This window comes from Clavelina lepadiformis, chromosome 5 (genome assembly GCF_947623445.1).
Source record: "Clavelina lepadiformis chromosome 5, kaClaLepa1.1, whole genome shotgun sequence".
Classification (NCBI taxonomy): domain Eukaryota; kingdom Metazoa; phylum Chordata; class Ascidiacea; order Aplousobranchia; family Clavelinidae; genus Clavelina; species Clavelina lepadiformis.
In genome coordinates this window covers 16,015,338-16,034,681 of record NC_135244.1, presented here as the reverse complement: position 1 = coordinate 16,034,681, position 19,344 = coordinate 16,015,338, and the positions used below count along the sequence as shown (strand labels likewise).

Genomic DNA, 19,344 nt, shown 5'->3' with positions numbered 1-19,344 from the left:
AGATTCCAGGTATCGGTACTGAAAAAGTACCGCGGTACTATAGTAAGCGGGACTGCTCACTTGTGTTTATAAGTAAAATCTGACTACAGTCATTAAATTAAAAGATAAACTGACAAAATAAGCCATATATTTTTGGATTTAGGATGTTTTGTAACCAAATAATGCATATTTAGCCGTTTTTTTTCATTATCAATTTTGTTTGAAGTGATTTTGTAACACGCCAGTCACAAACGAAGAAGTCGAGCTGACTTTACCTTGGTCTTCACCTTCAGTTCGCCAGTTAGCACGCATTCTAGAATTTTAAAGTATCTTTATTTTTGAGCCACAACAAGTGCAATTGAGCAAGGACTGATCTCTATAAATATAGATCAGTGTTGAGCACAAGTGTGGTTCATAGAATCATATGAACCAAAGAGTCAAAGTTTGTAAGAAGTCTGTTTTTCCGTGTTTTTGTCCAATAAAAAAATACGCAAAAAAAAAAAAAAAAAAAAAAAAAGAAGTCTGTATACGGCGCACTTGTATACTAGTCCGCTATATATATACACACTATAGTGAAGAGTTTGGCAGGAGATTAATCAATTAATTAACAAATTTGTAATAAATAAACAAAAACTGACTTACTTTCCAGGACATCACACGAACGTGGACCGTAGGCTATAGGCCTAGTCTGCTGCGCTGTTCTACACAATTCTAAATTGCACATTAAATATTCAATAATTTTGCATACTTAGAGTATTTCCGTTGCCATAAGCATGATAGTTAGTATCTTCTTTTTGTACTTACTTACCTAAAATAAATATTTTTGTTTTTTTTGTAGAATGGTTTTGAACTGCCACCTGTCTATTATTAGTTTGTAGAAATTATATAGCAGTGTTTTTTAAATTGCAAGTAGCCAAGTATGACAAAACTTGTAAATTTTTGCTTACTAAAGAACAATTTATTTTTGTCTGCACATAAGACACTTAGACAGTCATTGTCCATTAAACAAGAAAATTTCAAACTTGTTACACCATTAAACCATCGGGCAATCATTCAGATAGATGGCCAACAATCGATTGAGTTCCTTCAAGGTCTTTTAACGAATGATGTAACATTGCTCGCTAAGCAAAAAAGTATGTATGCAATGATGCTCAATAGGAATGGAAGAGTTCTTCACGATGTTTTGTTATATCGCTCAATGAGTACAACAGGGTCTGAAATTTTGCTGGAATGTCAATCAGAAGACACTGAAAGCATTTTAAAAGCTCTAAAAGCATATAAGCTCCGAAAAAAAGTAAGCTTTTCACCAAAACAGGACTATAAACTTTATCAAGTGCATCTGGACTCAAGGTTGAAAGGTATTGATGATGATAAAATACAAAGTCAACATCTTGCATCAGATCCAAGTATTTTACTTCACAGAGATAAAGTTGTACAAATTTCACCAGATCCACGTCTCACTTGGCTTGGGTGGAGAGTTATCGCAACCTCTCAGCCTTGTACAGATGATTTACTTGGTGAACCGGATGGTTATCACATGTTGCGTTATAAACTGGGCATACCAGAGGGATCAACCGATTTGCCTCCAGGAAGGTGTTTTCCACTTGAAGCAAATATTGAATTTATGAATGGCATAAGCTTTAACAAGGGTTGTTATATTGGACAAGAGCTCACTGCAAGAACACATTATACAGGTGTAATTAGAAAGCGTTTAATGCCATTTAGTATCTTAAACCACAAAGACCTTAGTAAGGATACGAAATTGTTTGACTCAAAAGGGAAATCTGTTGGCAAAGTTCTTGCAACGCTCTGTGGAACTGTTGGACTAGCATTAATTAGACTTGACAGTCAGTGCAAAGTTCTTAACACAATTAATGGTGCAACTGTTGTTCCTGGCAAAACAGCTTGGTGGCCACCTTTGGAGTAAATTATTATCTTTCTTTTCTCTAAAAGAAACTTTTTTGGACAAAGAAAGAAGGAACACTAACCTTATCTAGATATTTATAATTGAATTAGCTATTTTTTATTTACAATTGAATTAGCTCAAGCAGACCGTCTACTTTGTAGCAATATACAGCAGCCCAACCAATCATTGCTTTTAGGATTTGCCCAGTCACATTTAGGTTTAAAGCACATATCTTGCTGTCTGGTAGTTCCGTTTCTGGTTTTGGTAAAATATCTTATAACAGATTCTACGTTTCAAATGTATGCTTGATGCAACATAAATCATTTCTTTTACGCATCTTATCTAAAGTTAAATGTTTTGTTAAGTCTCTCAAATCTATTGCAGCAGTTGGTTTTCTCATTAAAAAATCATCTGTTCTTATCAAAATCTGTATATTGTATAAATTTGGTTACGTATTACATGTACATCAGTACGTTAATTATATTTGTATTACTTAAAAACATCATGCGACTACCTTTGTTGCAGAATCGTCATTCAGCATTATATGCTGTTTAATAAGAAATAACGGTTTTACAGTTCCATGTTTACAGCTCACTCCATGAAAAAGCAAGATGTGTTGAACTGCAGGTTTTCCAATTGGTATCCTATTTTCAAGCAGTACACTATCAAAAGGTATGGTGTGTATTATATGCAGTGCAAACATGCTACGTTACTAGACTTTACTACTTGATTTTCTTTAATGATGTTAATTTATAGGCTTTTTCTAGTAAATTTGTTGGGGTAGAATATACAATATATATGTTTATAGTCACAGACATCACATGCGTTATCACTATATTTTCAGTGTGGTGATTCCACTAGAAAATGACTTTGTGTCCTACCTGCAAGAACTTGGCACCTTAATGCTCCCACGAGGTGTGCAAGTAAACATAAATCTTTGGAAAGGAAACAGCTCTGAGGAGGAAGAACAAGAAGAAGATGTTTGGGAAGATGAAAAAGAAACTGAAAATGTGTGTATTGTTTTATGATGTGCGTACAAATCATACCACTAATTGTATCAGAATATGAAATCAGCATCGGTATTGACAATGAAAGTATGCGTGCTGTCAAGCCATAGGGTTGCAGCGTTTATGGAAATAGAAAAGAACTATAATAACAGGCAGAACTTACCGATGCATTTCAATAAGGGCTACATAAAAATCTAGCATAAATAATACAAAAGTATTTTCTTTCAACTTAATTTTTGTTCATCACTCCATCTCTTGAAAGTGTGCAATGTAAATATTAATTGCAAAAAATTTAATTGTGTAGTCAGGCTCTCCAGAATTTTCGAAACTTATTTCCCAAATAACTGAAGCAATTGCGAACTTGGGTGGGTCAGTTTTCCCAAAGATGGGGTGGAGTTCCCCCAAGGATGCAATCTGGATAAACAACAATTCATTGAAGTGCTGTTCACCTGGTTTGTGCTTTTTGAACAAATCTATTGCTATATAAGGTATAGTAATAATATGAGTTACTCTCATTAGAAAGTTGCAGGTGAAGTCATTCTACTGCTGAAAAGTTCTGACTTTATTTCACATGACTTGACATCTGCATTTAAACTGTGTGATAATCAATCATCTTCTGGTGGTGTTTCCGATATAAAACAAGAGGTATTCAATATATTTTTCTACTTTAAAAAGTTTTAACCCATACTATTCAATGAATTGTGATCAATTAATACAATCAATATCCAATGCTGTGTTTTGTTGTGTGTTGTATCATTTTTACGATTTACTTTTGCTGGAAAAGCTTAGTACAACATATTTTGTATTATAATATGTGTTTGAAATGTTGCAAATATGTTTTTATTAGTAACACATCAATATCTGCATGTTATAATAAAGTATTGTATTTATCATTGCATAACTGTAATGTGAATCTTATGTTACTTTAATAATGTTTCGGTGTTAGTATTTGCTCATTTTCTTTTCTAGCTTGTTTTGCGCAAATGGGCTAACCTTTTCCCTGGAATGGAATTCAGATGCTTTATCAAAAACAAGAAATTGTTAGGAATAAGCCAAAGAGATCACAAACAATATTATGATTACATCGACAGAGAGAAAGAACAACTTGCTGTTGAACTTTGCAATTTTATTGAGCAAGTTGTCGCAGAGAAATTTTCCAGTCAAAATTGTAAGAACAATTTCACCTAGTTTAGACCATCCATGTATATTGTATACATACTTTTAGGAAATGAAATTTTGTCTACGCTATAGTATTCGTATAAACTTACAAGTTTACAACGACTGCTCAGCATGATTTAAATAGATGAAGGCATTGCAGAAACAATTCTATTTAACTTAATGAAGTAAACTGTGTTTGTTTGTTTTTTTCAGATGTTATTGATCTATACAAAAAACGGAATGTAAGTAAGCAACAAGTATAGTAAACTTTGATCTAATACACACTGTCAATAAAACATTTTTGCATGAAGGCTGGTATATGCATTCTAGTAATTTCAACTATGTGGAATTTTCATTCGTCCACATTTCGAAAACCTTAAACACCCTGTTGAAATGCACCATTTTGTGTTTTTTGATTATTTCCCTTTTGTCTAGGGTGAATATTGGATAATCGATTTCAATCCGTTTGGTGAAATGACGGATGCCCTGTTGTTTACATGGAATGAGCTGCAGGATGGAAAACTTAATAGCTGCGAAGACAGTGTCGACTTTAAATTTGCTGGTACATAATACCATTGGAAACAACTGTTAAAATTATTGTCTGATGAACTTAATTATTGCAAAAATGCTTGTTTGCTTTTTGTATGGTTCCAAATTTTTATTGCTTCCAAAGGGATATTAGGTTTGACGCGTTAAAAGTATTAATTGTATACATAGCATCGAACACAAGCCAAAATGATGAAGAAACATATTCAAATTGCGTTGTATTTTACTGCATTATGTTATAAGTTCAAAGAACACAATACGTTGTTCATGTCCCTCTTTGTCTAACCGTTTCTTTGGTGGCACAGGTGACACTAATGGGCAGTTCCGTTTTGCAAGTTCAACATCAACGCTTCAACCAAGTGAATTTTTAAGTTATAGGATGCCAGTTGATTTTGTGCATTTGAGCACCGGGGCAGATGCTACGAAATTCGTTGATTTTCTGAGGATGGTGAGTCGGTCAACAAATACCCGAAATCTATAAAACTACGGCGGTCTTAATCTAGGTCATGTTGTAACATGTGTTGCATGTAGTTTTGTTGGTGGGGGTAGTTTTGTAACTAATACGTGCAAAAAGATTACTTTCATATACAGTCGACTCCGCTTAATTCGGACACTTTGGTTCCGCTCACTTTTGGCCGAATTAAGCGGAGAAACGGCTTTGTCCGAATTAAGCGGAAAATCAATTGTTTGTTTCATGGTCATGCATAAAGGCAAAAAACGCATTTAAAATACTGTAGTGTTGCGTAAAAAATGAATTGCAGCTGCGCTATACTGCAGTAACTGGCACTGATCGCATAAAACGTCTTCGTTTACTTTAGTGAGCAATTTCACTTTTTGTGCTAAACTTTTCTGTACAATTTTGTCCTACAAGATGGACGCAATTGTACCGAAGTAAAAGCGACTATGAAGCTGGCACGGCGTTATATGAGTTCATTGTCAATTGTTACTGCATGGATCGTCATTGTTTCACCATAATCACTCATAATGCAATTGAATCTTGTCTTAAAACGAACGAAGTACTGTTTATTGTGCCATAACCTAACGATGGAATTGCGAACCTGTGTCCGAATTAAGCGGAGAATTGTCCGAATTAACAGGAGTTTTTTACGTTCAATTTTTACTTTTGCTCCGTTCCCGAGCATTTTGGCCGAATAAAGCGGTTGTCCGGGTTATCCGGTGTCCGAATTAAGCGGATTCGACTGTATATTTACATTGTTCTTCTGTTCTTAACATGTCCCAATATTCCCAGAAAACGCAGAATGACCAGCAGTCATCTTCTGACGATGATTCAGACCAACAATGGAGATTACCTGATACCTCAAAACCTTGACTGTGGATTAACTGCGTTCTTGATAGAATGCGCAAGGAACGGCGAACTTTCAATGATTTGCTACCTGCGGAGATGGCATATTTTACAAGTTTTGTTGAAAATTCTGTTATTTTTTTTTCGGTGCGAATCATCGTCCAGCGAGCAGTTTGGATAAACCAGCGTTGCAGTTATCACGTAGCAAGTGTGCATGGAATGACTTTTGATGATGCTTTTGTGGTATATTGCAAAAACAATAACAATACTTTTATCACGTTTATATCTAAACTTGCGTGAACTTATTTTATGAATTGTGTTTTTAAATAAACTTACATCCAATTTGCCGCTTATCAAACATTGCTGAGCTTAAAAATGTCCGAGTTATTTTCTAAAGGTAATAGTCTGATAAGCTTAACATTCAAAGAAATTTTGCTAGCTGTCGATCAACTGAAGTTAAGTTGACGTGGAACCGTTTTCTAGACTATTGCCTTGTGTAGCAAATCGAGCTAGTAATCGCGGATGAAACAAATTAACAAGGCATTTATTTTGGCAAACTTTTCGCGCTTAAATTAATAGTTGGCTGGTACATGGTGTTGTCAAGCAATGATTCGAAGGGATTGTTATTGCTGGTATTCTGCAGCAGCCTACTAAAAGTTATGAGTAATACCAGGAACTTTGCAAACCACCTAAATTATGCTGTGAATAATGCTCCAAAGTTTTAAAATAAATGAGCTGCATCATGATATTTTATCTTAAAAAAAGAGACGAGGTGTTCATGTAGTGTAGAGCTATATAATTTAGATCTAAAAGCGCCGCACCCGAAGCATTGGAAAATTAGAATTTGCAAACAGCTAAACAATAATAAAAAGTTTTGCCTTGCAAAATTAAGGATACTGCTTTTGCAAAGACTTTCAAAATACGTAAGATGTTAGTTAATCCTTAATCTTACAAAAATGTTTGATCTAGGACTAATTGTAGTATTCTTTGTTAAATTATTGAATTCTTTAAAAAGATAGTCACCATAGTCAAATGTACTGTACAAAATGTATGCATTGAACATTTTGTTTTGTGATAATGCTTTGAAATGTGATCTACGTAAAATTACTTCGATTTGCTTCAAAACTTGGTTATTCCTTCCAACTCTATTTAAATACACACCGGTCATATAATTATTTATACCGGTCATATATTATACATACCATAATTATGACCGATTACAATCCTAGCAGACCAGTAGTAATGGGATTATATTTTATTCCGAACCCGAAAATTTATGTGAAGCCTGAAAGTTAGATTTACTGAATAAAACAAAGTCGTCTTTTGATGTCATATCCTTCGACTGTCATCTTTTTAACGTTTTCTGCGAGAGGATTTTAGCACCCTGCTCGACGTTTTACATATATTCGTGTAAAGAAAATGAAATTACGACGCAAACGTGGCAAAGTGTAAGCAAGAATTCGGGCCCGAATTTTTCACAAACTTAAATCCGAACCCGACCCGAAAAGCCAAGCCCGACTCACAACTTTGAAACCTACACGTGGGTTACGCAGCAAAGCAACTGAAACTTTGTTGGAAATTGTAGACTGCTAAACATTGATCAAATAGCAGGAATATTATAATATAGCCTACTGTTTTTCTCAGCGCTAAGACAAACCAAAAAGTTGCTTGAAATAATGGTCAGGTTTTGCGCTGCACTTGTTGCTGTGGTGTGGTTTGCGAGTTACCCTGCAAGATCGCAAGATGATGAAATTTGTTTGTCCCTTCGTCGACCAACGCATCCCTCTGTATCAATGGATACCTCTCAAGGTAAAAGAGGCCCTCCTGGACCAAAAGGTGCTAAAGGGGAGCTTGGTCATTGCGCTTGTCCTGAAAACAAACTGGCGAAATTACAGCAGGAGATTGACGATCTCAGAGGTAAAGCGTTAGGTTGTCAGCTACGGTTAGTGAGAGTTGTAGACTAAACTGTACTACAGCAACTATGAATAACACCATAATATGCTGGTGATGAAATAGATGAAACAGGACAACATTTGGTTAATTCCTTTTATCTATTATTATCTGTTGCAGTAAGTGTGAGTGGCGTGTCTTCAAAATTCAGAACATTCTTCAGCAATTTCGACAAAGGTATCGGTTCGGTATTGGCGACGCTAAAATATGAAATTTGACGTATAGGCTATGATAAAGTAACATTGCAGTTCATGTTCTTTAATCGCAGCCAAATTATTTTTGAAGTTGAATACTGTTCGGTTGGACTGAAAAGCGGAAAAGTACAAGACAGTGACATGACAGCCTCCTCCATATACTCTGCAGCTTATCACGTAAAATTAGCGCGACTGGACAACGCCATACAAGGATGCTTAAACTGTCCCAATTCACATGTTGGAGCTTGGGAACCAAGGTAGCCTAGTGCTCTTGCTCGCCGCTTACCTAAGAGCATGACAGTGGCAATAGAGAGAATACACGTTCAATCACATAAAAGGGTTGTTGGTAAACTACACGACCGCAGGTGATGGTAATTGGTGCAATTACGTTTCTAGAACAGCGAGTCCAGCCCATTGGGTACAAGTTGATTTAAGACGACCGACTTTGATCACTGGGGTTGTGACCCAAGGAAGACCTGCAACTCCCGGAAGACCTGACCTAGCTTATTGGGTGACAAGCTACAAAGTGGCTTATGGCAATAACACAGACCACTTTCAAGTGATCCAGACTCAAAATGGAAGTGATTTGGTATATAATCTATAGGCCTATGGCATTTGCTATGTTGTTTGTTGTTTTTCTGCTAAGAGAGTTTTGTGATTAATTTCATATGTGGCGACATCAAATATAATTTGGTTATTTGGTTTTCTGACCTGTTGTACTTTCCATTTTTGCCAGGTCTTTCAAGGCAATCATGATCATAGTAGTCACGTGACAAACTACTTCTCGTCTCCGGTCGTGGCTAGATATTTTCGAATCATCGTGCAGACCTGGAACAATTACATCGCACTGCGTCTCGAGTACTTGACATGTTAATTTAGGATTATAACCAAAACGATTTCATGCTTCTGCATCTTCGTATAGGCCTACTTGTGAATAAATGTCGTTGTATATTGCCTTATACGAGTACACTACCGCATATATACGGTTAAAAGTGTAGGCCTAAATATGCTTTTCTGCAAACCAAAAACACATGGTAAATTTTGCGTTCTTCCTAACACCCTTTACCTATTTTATGTTGTGAATGAATTTCTAATTTACTTGGCTTTATTGGTAGGCTATAGCCTATCTACAGATAGCTAATGACGTTATAAAGTTAACTAGAAATGTTCTATACGCTGCGACATGGACATGCGACATGCGACAAATTTAAGTTGAAAAACATCATATCATTTACTTAGTAATTATATTATCACCATAAGTCATATTTTCAAAGCCTATCTATTAAAATCAAAAATTTCGCTTGTCCCAGTAAATTTCATAGAATTTTAGTATTTTGATTTATTTTGTTGCGTTGAATCATTTCTAAATATACCAAATGATCAATGTAATCACTTCCTTGTAGACGTAGGCTATGTGCTTTTGGTCATTTATAAAAGTTTTGTTTTGAAATGGTTTGCAATAAAAACAACGTAAACTATATAAGACATATACTATAGAAAGGTAATGAACTACGTGTAACGCACTAACGACCACCACATTCTTGATCGATTAATTAAATTTATTGTATCTGGCTTGATACTGTTGGTTATTGTACTTCGGTGGATTGTGAGCACTTGTATGATTTTTCCCGAGACAAAAAATACCACTTGAGGTTTGTAATTGGACGTTTATTGTTTTGACATCATTAATGTGTAGGCTACCTCTCAAGGGGTAGAAAATGGCATGTTTTCAAGAAACTGCAATGGAGAAAGTACACGTTTTCACAACTGTTTTACCTATGGAAAGAAAGTCACTAAGGTCTGGAAATAACTTTTTTTGTTTTACTTAACAAGTGTTCAATGCATGGAATTCTTTGGAATATTTCTGTATATCCCACGAACAGCAACTTCATTGAAAGATTTATTGAAAAGTTGGTAGATGGGACACCTGAAAAATCAACGTTGTTCAATGCCAAAGACTTCATAAACGGAAAGTTTAATGTAGTGAAAAATATCTTAAGCAAAGAGCCTAGTGAGGACAATTTCTTTTCTTCAGTATGGGGCAGCCAAATGGCATTTATCTTATTGGTGAAAGGCCTCGATCAAAGAAACGCAGCATCTTTGAAAACACTGAAAAACATTAAAGAGAACACAAGATAAACGGAGTCAACTTTATGATAGAAACCGAACCGAAGAACCTACTCCAAAGTGTGTGTACGGTCTTCTTACCATTGGCAGTGATGAAGTGTCCAACTCGTACCAATACGTTAAATTGCCGTTGGAAGCCTTTCGGTATGATGGCATCGAAGATTGCTTTACTTGGATATCATATTGTGCTGACGAGGACATTTGAAGATCGTACTCTGCAATCGGTTGGCCGCAATAGCGGTAACGCTTGGGGCATAAGACCATTTTGTCATTACAGAAGTCAACCGCAAAGACAAGAAAATTACTGCAGTGAATGTGTATGTGTACACTTTACGTCGAATCCACTATTGTTGACCCACATAACGCAACTGAGACTAAGACATATTATAAAGGACTAAGAGTAAGGGCATTTCAATCACCGTTTTTTGTATTTAATTATGAAGAAATGTAATGCCATTTGATATCTCAACATATATAATATGTACATCAACTGTGTTTTCAAAATTGATCCCAGGATGTCGCTTTAACATTAATTTTAAGAAAGTGACATTTCACCTTAAGTAGGTAAAATGGCCCATTATTAAGAATAGGCGGTAAGGTTAAAAGAAAGGTTATGCATTATGTTGATTTTAATCATAGCTATAGGGCTAAATCGTAGTTAAACATAGATAGTTAAGTTAGATTCGTAGAAGGTAGATTTAGGTTTGGTTTAGGTTACTATGTTACAACATTTCAGTAAGTTTTATCAGTAACGGCAAAAAAACATCGAACGTGAAATTTTGTCTGCGTAGGCCAGCATACTTTTAAAAATTAGTTCAGTTGAATACAACAATTCCAAAGAGAATAGCTGACAAGCACATGACGCAACTTGTCAAGGGCAGCACTGGACAGCTTTGATCAGGTTCAGACAGCAATTGCTTGGGACACCTTTCGGGATTTCCCCGCTTTTAGATTTCCCTGTGATAGCATATATTTAGGAGCCTTGCATATTTTTTCGGCCCATTACTCTCAAACGCGTATTGCAGTGATTATTTACCTATAGCAAGCAAAGATTAAACTGTTTTTTGAAGAGCAAGCAAAGTTTTTTTCAAAAGACCTACCGTAAGAAATGTCTCAGGAAAATATCGATAGAGTACATTTTTTCACAGCTGTTCTACCGAGTAAAAAAAGTTACTTGAAAATGGAAATATATTCCTCTATTCACTTAACAAAAGTTCAATGGAGGGAATTGTTTGGAAGATTTCTGTATATCCTTCGCACAGCAACTTAATTAAAGGATTTGTTGAAAAGTTGGTAGATGGAGAAACTCAAAAATCGATTTGGGTCGAAGCCAGAGCTACCATAAAAGGAAACTTTACTGGAGTGGAAGATGTTCTGAAACAAGTGAGATGCGACAAGCCGTTTCCTGCAGTATGCGGCGGTCAAACGGCGTTTACCCTTCGCGCGAAAAGCTTCGATGAAAAAAACGTTGCACTTTTAAAAACACTGCAAAATATCAACAAAACTCACCAGATAAAGAAAATCCATTTTGCAGTAGAAACTAGTCCATTAAAACCAGAACAAACGTTGACATGTGTGTATGGTCTTCTTACCATTGTCGATGGTGAAGTATCCAACTTGTATCAATGCGTTGAATTAATATTGGAAGCGTTTCCGGATGATGACATCAAAGATTACTTTGCTTGGATGTCATATTGTACTGATGAGCATGCATGGAGATCGTACGCTAAAATCGGTGACGTGATTATTGGTCACACCGCTTGGAATAATTAACTTTACTATAACTATATGTACACTTGCATGTTACCTGTGAAGTCTACTAAAAAATCGTCGGAAATTATTAGGTTGCGACACGTTTGCTAGTTATTGCGCAATGTTTGCAGAATCTCTGTAGTTTCATAATACTGTATAACGACACGTACTGAAAGGAAAGGGATAGTTTAAGCAAGAGAAGATGAAGCTAAAAGGAAATGGGTATTCCCGTTACGCAAATGTACTCACATACACTATTAATGATTTACAAAATCGACCACCTTCTGTCTTCTAATTTGCCTGTTTTAAACGTGCAATTCATAACCTGGAAGATTTTCGTAAAACATTTAGCATGCAAGTCTTGCTTAATTTTACCTTCCTTCGGCTGAACGTTGTAATTAACTAAATGCTTTTCTCAGAGAAATTAATACCGTGAAGTAATAGAAGCGAAAATATATACTTTGACCAATAAAAGCTCTGTTAAAATTTTTTATTGCGTTAATTTTGCCCCAATTTTAATAATTTCTGGCTAAGCTTATAAAATTTATAGTGTATTTGTTTTGCAGATAGGATAATGTATACTTGAAAAAACTTATGGATGTAGCTACTGTATATATACGAATGTGTTTTATTGATTTGATTCTGTAAAAAGTGTGATAAATGTATTACCGAATAGCCTATAGCTGTTTCTATAAAGAAATTTCATTACAACTTCGGCAATGTTGAACAACAGTCAAATATTATTTAAGACAAAAGTCAAATTGAAAAATAAAAAGTTAACATGTATTTGTCTATAAAACTGTGTTTATATTTAACTTATCGTAATCAATCAGTTAACTTTTAGTTCCGACGCAAATGAAACCAAAAAAACTGTACAGTGCAGTATACATATACTGTAGGTTAATAGAATATAGATAGATCTCTTTACTATTCACACTGCGAAAGAATGAATGACGAAAGAGTCCTCGAATTACTTCAAACCGATTTAGGCCGGCAAGCTTGGTAAAGCTTTTTTCATCATTCGAAAGAAGACCTACTCCTAGTTTCGCCTTTTTGAAAACTGTTCTGAAATAACATCCCGGTTAAGTTTGCACAATGAATCGGATCAGTTTATTCGAACTTAGGTGACAAGTGCGAACTTATAATAGCAGTATTTTACAATAGACAGTGCAGTATTCAGAGTATTGAGTAGAAAACTCTACCAATCCTACTTTATGTACGGTATATTCCGTAACTATAATATGTGTGAGAGTCATACGTCAAGAAATGCTATTGTACTTACTTGATATAGGCATAATCATAATTTGGAGCTTGAGTTTAGCCATTATGGATTAAGTAACATTTGAGAAATGCAAGCTAGATCACGTTTTTGCTTGTTAGTGGCTTTTTCACCGAAAGTATACTAGGCTATATTTAGTATAGGTCACGCAGCCCATAGTGAAATATAGGCGGAAGGGGAATTGGTTTACAAAAAGTTGATTTTATTAGGCTTTGATTGGAATTTAGACTGTAAGAAATTTTAAGATTAGGTTATGTTACTATATTATAACAATAAAGTTAGGTTTAAAAAAAATTGGAAAGAAAAGATTTGAACAGACAAATTTTTCCGGTATGTTAGCGGCAACATGTATAGTTGGGTGTTGTCAACTATAATGACAAATATAAAAAATAGTACGTAAGCAGTCTTACGAAGGCAATGACGGGATAAAAAGGGTGACCTTGTTTGGGTTCGGTAACCCATCCAAAACATTTACCAACTGATGTGATGTCAAGGAATTTTTTTATTGTTTTAAAGAAAAAGTTTATAAATATATCAAGCAAATGCTAATCCAGCTTGACAATTGGGACCCGATGCAACACAATTTCCCTCTTGCAAGACCTAAAGATTATGAGCAGTATTCAAGGACAAATAGTACAGCAGGTATTAACGAATATGCTGAGTCACTAATTGTAGTAAAAGCCGCTTACTTTCATCATTTCAAAGGGAATCAGATTTACTCCCAGGGCCCATCTACTTATAAACTATATAGGCTATAGTTTAAAACAGCACATGATTTTTCAGCATAAAAAGTTTAATCACAAAAGACGATAAAACAACGTAGAGTGCAATCATAAACTAAGTTTGGCGATATACTTGCTTCACACGTCCGCGATCGGATGAACTTTGCCTCTTTTTTTAAGAAGTGTCATCCTTAAACGATCAAATATAGATTTCGTTTTTCTTTTCTTAGTTTCTATGTCTTCCATATTAATGGAGATAGATTTGGGACCATCCCCATGTATGTGCTGGCTTAATTCATTTGTCCCATGGTTGGGCGAGGCCGGTTTAAGACTGGTCACTGGAAGACGGATCAGGTCCTTCACCTGGGTGTAGCCAGTCACCTCGGTCAGTGGTGAATTGGTGGATCCGCCAGCAATATCCGAAAGCGTCGAGTCACTCTCTTGACGATGTGCGTTGAGAGTGTCCACAACACTCATTGCCTCGGTACGTTCTTCCTCCCAAACGTCAACGTATACAGCGGTTCTTGCTTGCAGTGGTTGCAAACAACCGCCGCTCATATAGGCAATATCCGAAAGGGATTTAGAACGCGACGAGGAATGAGCGAACTCTCCCAACACAGATTGCCGAGAAAGATCGTCGAAACTCTTTGCCAATCTTAGATTGACGTTTGGAATGAAAGGGCCGAAATCTGCAGGCTCTGAACCCTTTACCTCCACCGGATGCTCAGCAACCGATGGCGAGACATGTAGCGAACTTATCGACGGAGCTACTGTCGGCAAAAGGTCAGAAGCCGCAACAAATATTGCGTCCTCCACCAAGTCAGAAACGGAGGCATTATCATCGTATAAATAATTAGAAAAGCTTGATAATGCCTCCGTAATTGCCACGTTCGACAACTGATGCAACGCCACTGCTATACCCTGGTCTGCCAGAGGTGAACTAGTGTCCAGTCGCCCAGAAGTGATGGAAGGGCTTCTGGGAGGTGGAGAAGCAGTTTGTGTCTCCTCCACCAGCTGGAAATCTGGACCTGAAATCAACACATTTGCAAATTGTAAATTTTATGTGAAATTACGCTCAGACATTTTACATTTGTATAGTTTCAATTCAATATGTACCCGATGTTTCGAGGGATTGAACAGATGTGGTTTCATCCCTCGTCCGCTTCCAAATCATGTACTCGTATGAGGACATGCCGATGTAGTCTAAAATATAACACAACTTGCAATCTACTACGTACAGCATAACTTTAAAAAGGCCTATTTCAGATGTGAGGTACTATTTGGTTGCAATTGTAGCTACTAAATGTATCATTTAGTTCGCGACTGTCACATCTACTACACGTAATAAAATACCTCATTTAAAACACTTACACAGATGTATGTGACTACATAGCAAGTGTCCCCATAGGAGCAGGCCGACCAACATGAGGACCAGCTTTATTCCTAAAACTACTTCAAACACCAACCATGGGACTGATGAGTTTTTCCACCAAACATCTACATAAAAGGGAAAATTTTGGAAAACATTTCTCTATTCGTGGGTGAATGTGCCGATGCACTATCCATATTGCATGCGTTGCATGAATGAAAATGAAACTGTTTTAACACCTACTCTGATTCAGGTGTTCGAAGTTGATGGCGTTCACAAACACAAAACTTGAGAAAACGCCCATCGCACTAAGGCCGCATAGCGCACAAACGACTACACCGATGAAGTAACTAAAAAAAAACACAAAGGTGTTAGCACTGGCGCAAAACAGTCGAATATTACGAGAAAAGCATCGTAAGTATATCTGAAATTAGTCATAATTAACTTCACCGATAGTTTTTTCCTCCAACACAGTTATTCAACCATCGGCAGTGGTGATCAAAGTTTTCAACACACTTGTTACAAGAGCCGCAATGCTTGCTTTTGTTTCCACTAAAAATTGTTGATCTTGTTAGGAAATTGTTGCACGATCGTTGAGAAAGGTTGTACAAATTGTATAAATTATTGAAATCAATCTAAGACAATAACGTTTCACTTACACGGGCACTTCGCACAGCCAGCAAATATGATCCACGATTACATGTGGTCTTGCAGAGCGGTCGAATTTCCTAAATATTCTTAAGGGCTGATATATGTGTCCAATAACATGGTCATCTGCCGGATCACTTGTGGTGGCAATGATTATTATTGTGACCAAGGCCAGGTACAGCGGTGAAATAATCTGCGGGTGAAATCGATTAAACTAAACTTTGTGGTTTTGTTTATATAACTACCAGAAATGTTTGGTTACTATATCTATACTTACAGCGTACGCTAGCAGTTGCCAGACACTAGGCATAGCTGGCACTTCGATACCAAAAAATATTCCAGCGAAAAGGATTATGATAAACCAGGCGAGGACCTGTAAACAAACCAGTTACCGGTACCAAGGTTTTCAAAATCTCGGTCTTACAAAATTCATATTCAATGGTACGCTAAACTATCAGTTTTATTTCAAGTTATGCTTAACTTACTCTACTCGAGCGCACTCAGTTTTATGTAAAACGTTGGGTTTCAAGCCTCCAAAAACTTATCGAGTAGTTACCGTGAAAAGTTTACTATGTAAGTTTGGCCACATGTACTTGCAGTAATTTACAATTTACACACAAGTACTACAGAAGTTTTATTAAACGCGCTTTGTATAGCTTTTTATAAAAAAATTTCCCGTGCAAAATTAGCCGTAAATTTGTAACAAAATCTGAAAAGTCAGAGTACTGCTACCTGATAATGGTGTCGAGGCGCATGCCAACCGTTCCTCCGAACAAATGGCTTCGATTCAGTTGGCAATGAAACAGGTAAAATAGCAGATTTGCTTCCACAAGTCACCATATTTAAACCTGAGATAGAAAACGGTTTGTATTTTGTTGATTGTTGTGAAGGTATTGCAAGGACGGAATTTATTAAAAGTGTAGGCTACACCGGTAAGACGATAATCACCTGTAAGACGGAATATGCTTACCTGACTATCAATAGTAACAGCAAATAAAACTTCAAACCGTTATCGAAAATGTAATCTGAAATCGAAATCAACACGTTGACCGGTAACTAGTTTGTAAGCCACAGGTTATGCAGTAAATGTTATACCAGTAACTGCTAAAGTAATAATAAAACCATACTGTAACAACAATGGTATGATAATCATTATCATATGAAGTTAATCACGGATCTTGGTTGGTATGTGCAACATACGACATAAAGTTTCGTTTTATTTCGCGTTTATTGATGCAAGTGTGACTCAATAGACAACGCAAATAAGCCCTAATGACAAGAATTTTTCCAATGAACGAGATCAAGGTTTAGGCGTACATGACTAGCAATTAACGTTATACTGATAATGAAAATTCGCAAAGGAAAGTAAGTAAACTAGAATTTAACATGGATTGTAACAGCTATGGTTATCATCAGAATACAGCATTGTAACGGTTACCATTATTATAATTAGGGCCATTTAAAGTCATTCAAGTCATATTTTTTTCTATGCATCAGTAAGTCGTAAAATCAACTTTATCCGCGCATCCGCATCAAAGCGCATCCCTATGAGGTATATTAAAAAAGTTATGAAGTCATATAAAGTCATATTTACCTGGTTAGGTCATAAATCAGCTTTTTAAGTTATATAGTCATATTTTTGAGTTATAAAGTAAGAAGAAGTATGAAGCACTAAGAAAGTAAGGCAATTTCTGATTGAACATAACACTTACAGTCACAGACCTATATTTTATGAGGTCACAAATTGCATTATGGGGTCACAGTCACACATTGCATTGTATTGCAACACAATCTGTTCTACTTCTGTGCATTGAAGTGGGACGTCATGTGAAGTTCAGTCAGTGGGTAGGCAAGCTAAAAAGCTCAACCTTGGTCTAGTTATATACAAATACAGTACAACTAGTAGCAAACTGAACAATATAACAGTTAAATATATACAATGCATGGGAAGGTTAAGGAGTTATTGTAAAGAGCGTCAAAAATTCAGTCAACGATCCAAAGTTGACTAGTCAGTTAACAGAAATATGCCTCAACTACAACAATATTTCAAACTTAATACTGTACTCAAAATGGAAAGTTGTACGTACACCATCAAAGAGGCCCATGCTGATCTAAATGCCCTTGATTTCGGAAAAGATCCGCTTGAGCTCAAAAATTACATTAAGAAGCGATTGGACAAAAACGATGTGAAACAAATTATGGAGCTACAAAGACAAGACATTTCACCAGCGCTTTATGCAAAACTGCAGAAGTGTCAACCCACATCAGCGTCTGTGGAGCGCTCATTTTCATTACTAAAGTCATTTTTACGTCCAAATCGTAACTTCAAAGACTCTAACATTCCAAACTACATGAAACTGTACTACAACAGTGGTTTAAAATAGAAATGGATGTGTATTGCTGTTATGTTGCGTATGTTTTACTCTTTAGTTCTGTGAGTGACGTTGTTCGCATGTAAAAATACACGATTTTCACATAAAGTCATATAAAGTCATATTTTCCAAAAAATAAAGTCATATTATTGATTTTTTAAGGTCATATAAAAATGGCCCTAATTATAATACAGTGTAACGGCAAGTTACTACCCTACCATGCTATGCATAGTTACTGGAACGGTAGGACTACCAACTTTTCCATGTCTTGTTTGTATCCTTACTAGGTATGCATTAAATTATTTGATAATACCACCTATATTGATCAGAACAAACGCATTATAACCTTAAAATATTATTATATATGCCTTACCTTAGTGGACGAAATGAACTTCCACAGAGTTTTCCTTTTGACTTCCAACAGACAGTAGGAATAACCAGAGTATAACATCTTTTTTTCTTGCTAGTTTCACACTGAACTTTGCTTTGTGACGACAGACCATAGTCATCGTATTTGTTTGTTATTAAATAGAAAAACAATTATGAGTTAAAAATGAAATTTTTCATCAAACGTTTTGAGATGTCAAAATTGTTATACAAATGTACTGGTTATTTTTTCTGTTGTTGTTCGTACCGTTCACTAGTGATCCTTGACTGTAGGGAGCGAAAAGTAAGCTGTCATGGGACGGTAAGACGAGAAATCCGCTCACAACATCAATGATCGGGGAAAAGTAGCAAAGTCCTGAGAGCTTTAACAGAGGTTCTTAAACGTTTAGAGACGCGCCTCCATTTGACGATGCCAAAACACTCGCGCCCACCCTATTGCAAAATCAAAAAATATTCCACAGAACAACAATTTATTTGGATATAGTCATATAACTTTCATCAATGGGAGGGATGTATTGCTTTATGGAAACCAAACATTTGACAACCGACAGCAATTGACTTTGCAGCTTGGTTGTAAAAACGCGTTTCTTCATAACTTATAGAAAGTTTGTTATTTCTTGCGCCTCCTTATGAAGCTGAGTTTTG

At 36.1% G+C, this 19,344-nt stretch overlaps 4 protein-coding genes across 4 annotated transcripts; 3 read left to right on the top strand and 1 right to left on the bottom strand.

The window, feature by feature from the left end:
- Positions 1 to 796: 796 nt before the first annotated feature.
- On the top strand, positions 797 to 2,412 carry LOC143458574 (iron-sulfur cluster assembly factor IBA57, mitochondrial-like). Its single transcript, XM_076955353.1, has 2 exons — positions 797 to 1,337; positions 1,428 to 2,412. Exons 1-2 carry the CDS (start codon positions 899 to 901, stop codon positions 1,904 to 1,906), a joined length of 918 nt encoding a protein of 305 aa, XP_076811468.1. The 5' UTR covers positions 797 to 898; the 3' UTR covers positions 1,907 to 2,412.
- Positions 1,941 to 6,245, top strand: LOC143458572 (translation initiation factor eIF2 assembly protein-like). The gene is made up of 9 exons (XM_076955352.1): positions 1,941 to 2,557; positions 2,730 to 2,895; positions 3,197 to 3,344; positions 3,422 to 3,537; positions 3,862 to 4,060; positions 4,264 to 4,292; positions 4,486 to 4,612; positions 4,902 to 5,044; positions 5,846 to 6,245. Exons 1-9 carry the CDS (start codon positions 2,466 to 2,468, stop codon positions 5,924 to 5,926), a joined length of 1,101 nt encoding a protein of 366 aa, XP_076811467.1. The 5' UTR covers positions 1,941 to 2,465; the 3' UTR covers positions 5,927 to 6,245.
- Positions 6,246 to 7,547: 1,302 nt separating this feature from the next.
- Positions 7,548 to 9,683, top strand: LOC143460815 (lactadherin-like). The gene is made up of 5 exons (XM_076958449.1): positions 7,548 to 7,816; positions 7,970 to 8,026; positions 8,135 to 8,300; positions 8,440 to 8,632; positions 8,780 to 9,683. The coding sequence occupies exons 1-5, from the start codon at positions 7,576 to 7,578 to the stop codon at positions 8,915 to 8,917; spliced, it is 795 nt and encodes a 264-aa protein (XP_076814564.1). The 5' UTR covers positions 7,548 to 7,575; the 3' UTR covers positions 8,918 to 9,683.
- A 4,330-nt stretch (positions 9,684 to 14,013) lies between these two features.
- On the bottom strand, positions 14,014 to 18,825 carry LOC143459905 (uncharacterized). The gene is made up of 10 exons (XM_076957220.1): positions 18,686 to 18,825; positions 16,911 to 16,965; positions 16,673 to 16,788; positions 16,218 to 16,313; positions 15,952 to 16,133; positions 15,743 to 15,844; positions 15,536 to 15,642; positions 15,295 to 15,420; positions 15,040 to 15,126; positions 14,014 to 14,951 (listed from the first exon to the last, which is right to left on the bottom strand). The coding sequence occupies exons 3-10, from the start codon at positions 16,778 to 16,780 to the stop codon at positions 14,062 to 14,064; spliced, it is 1,698 nt and encodes a 565-aa protein (XP_076813335.1). The 5' UTR covers positions 16,781 to 16,788; positions 16,911 to 16,965; positions 18,686 to 18,825; the 3' UTR covers positions 14,014 to 14,061.
- Positions 18,826 to 19,344: the final 519 nt, after the last annotated feature.

Bases quoted from the DNA above. Each gene is read 5' to 3' on its own strand.
- LOC143458572 (XM_076955352.1), top strand. From the start codon at position 2,466: ATGTTTACAGCTCACTCCATGAAAAAGCAAGATGTGTTGAACTGCAGG. The intron at 3,345-3,421 runs GTTTGTGCTTTT...AGAAAGTTGCAG, and splicing joins ATTGAAGTGCTGTTCACCTG to GTGAAGTCATTCTACTGCTG. The intron at 4,293-4,485 runs GTAAGTAAGCAA...CCTTTTGTCTAG, and splicing joins ATCTATACAAAAAACGGAAT to GGTGAATATTGGATAATCGA.
- LOC143460815 (XM_076958449.1), top strand. From the start codon at position 7,576: ATGGTCAGGTTTTGCGCTGCACTTGTTGCTGTGGTGTGGTTTGCGAGT. The intron at 8,301-8,439 runs GTAGCCTAGTGC...TTACGTTTCTAG, and splicing joins GTTGGAGCTTGGGAACCAAG to AACAGCGAGTCCAGCCCATT. The intron at 8,633-8,779 runs GTATATAATCTA...CATTTTTGCCAG, and splicing joins CTCAAAATGGAAGTGATTTG to GTCTTTCAAGGCAATCATGA.
- LOC143459905 (XM_076957220.1), bottom strand. From the start codon at position 16,780: ATGGTGACTTGTGGAAGCAAATCTGCTATTTTACCTGTTTCATTGCCA. The intron at 16,314-16,672 runs GTAGCAGTACTC...GTTTGTTTACAG, and splicing joins CGCCTCGACACCATTATCAG to GTCCTCGCCTGGTTTATCAT. The intron at 15,845-15,951 runs GTAAGTGAAACG...AACAATTTTTAG, and splicing joins TGGCTGTGCGAAGTGCCCGT to TGGAAACAAAAGCAAGCATT.
- LOC143458574 (XM_076955353.1), top strand. From the start codon at position 899: ATGACAAAACTTGTAAATTTTTGCTTACTAAAGAACAATTTATTTTTG. The intron at 1,338-1,427 runs GTATTGATGATG...AAATTTCACCAG, and splicing joins TCTGGACTCAAGGTTGAAAG to ATCCACGTCTCACTTGGCTT.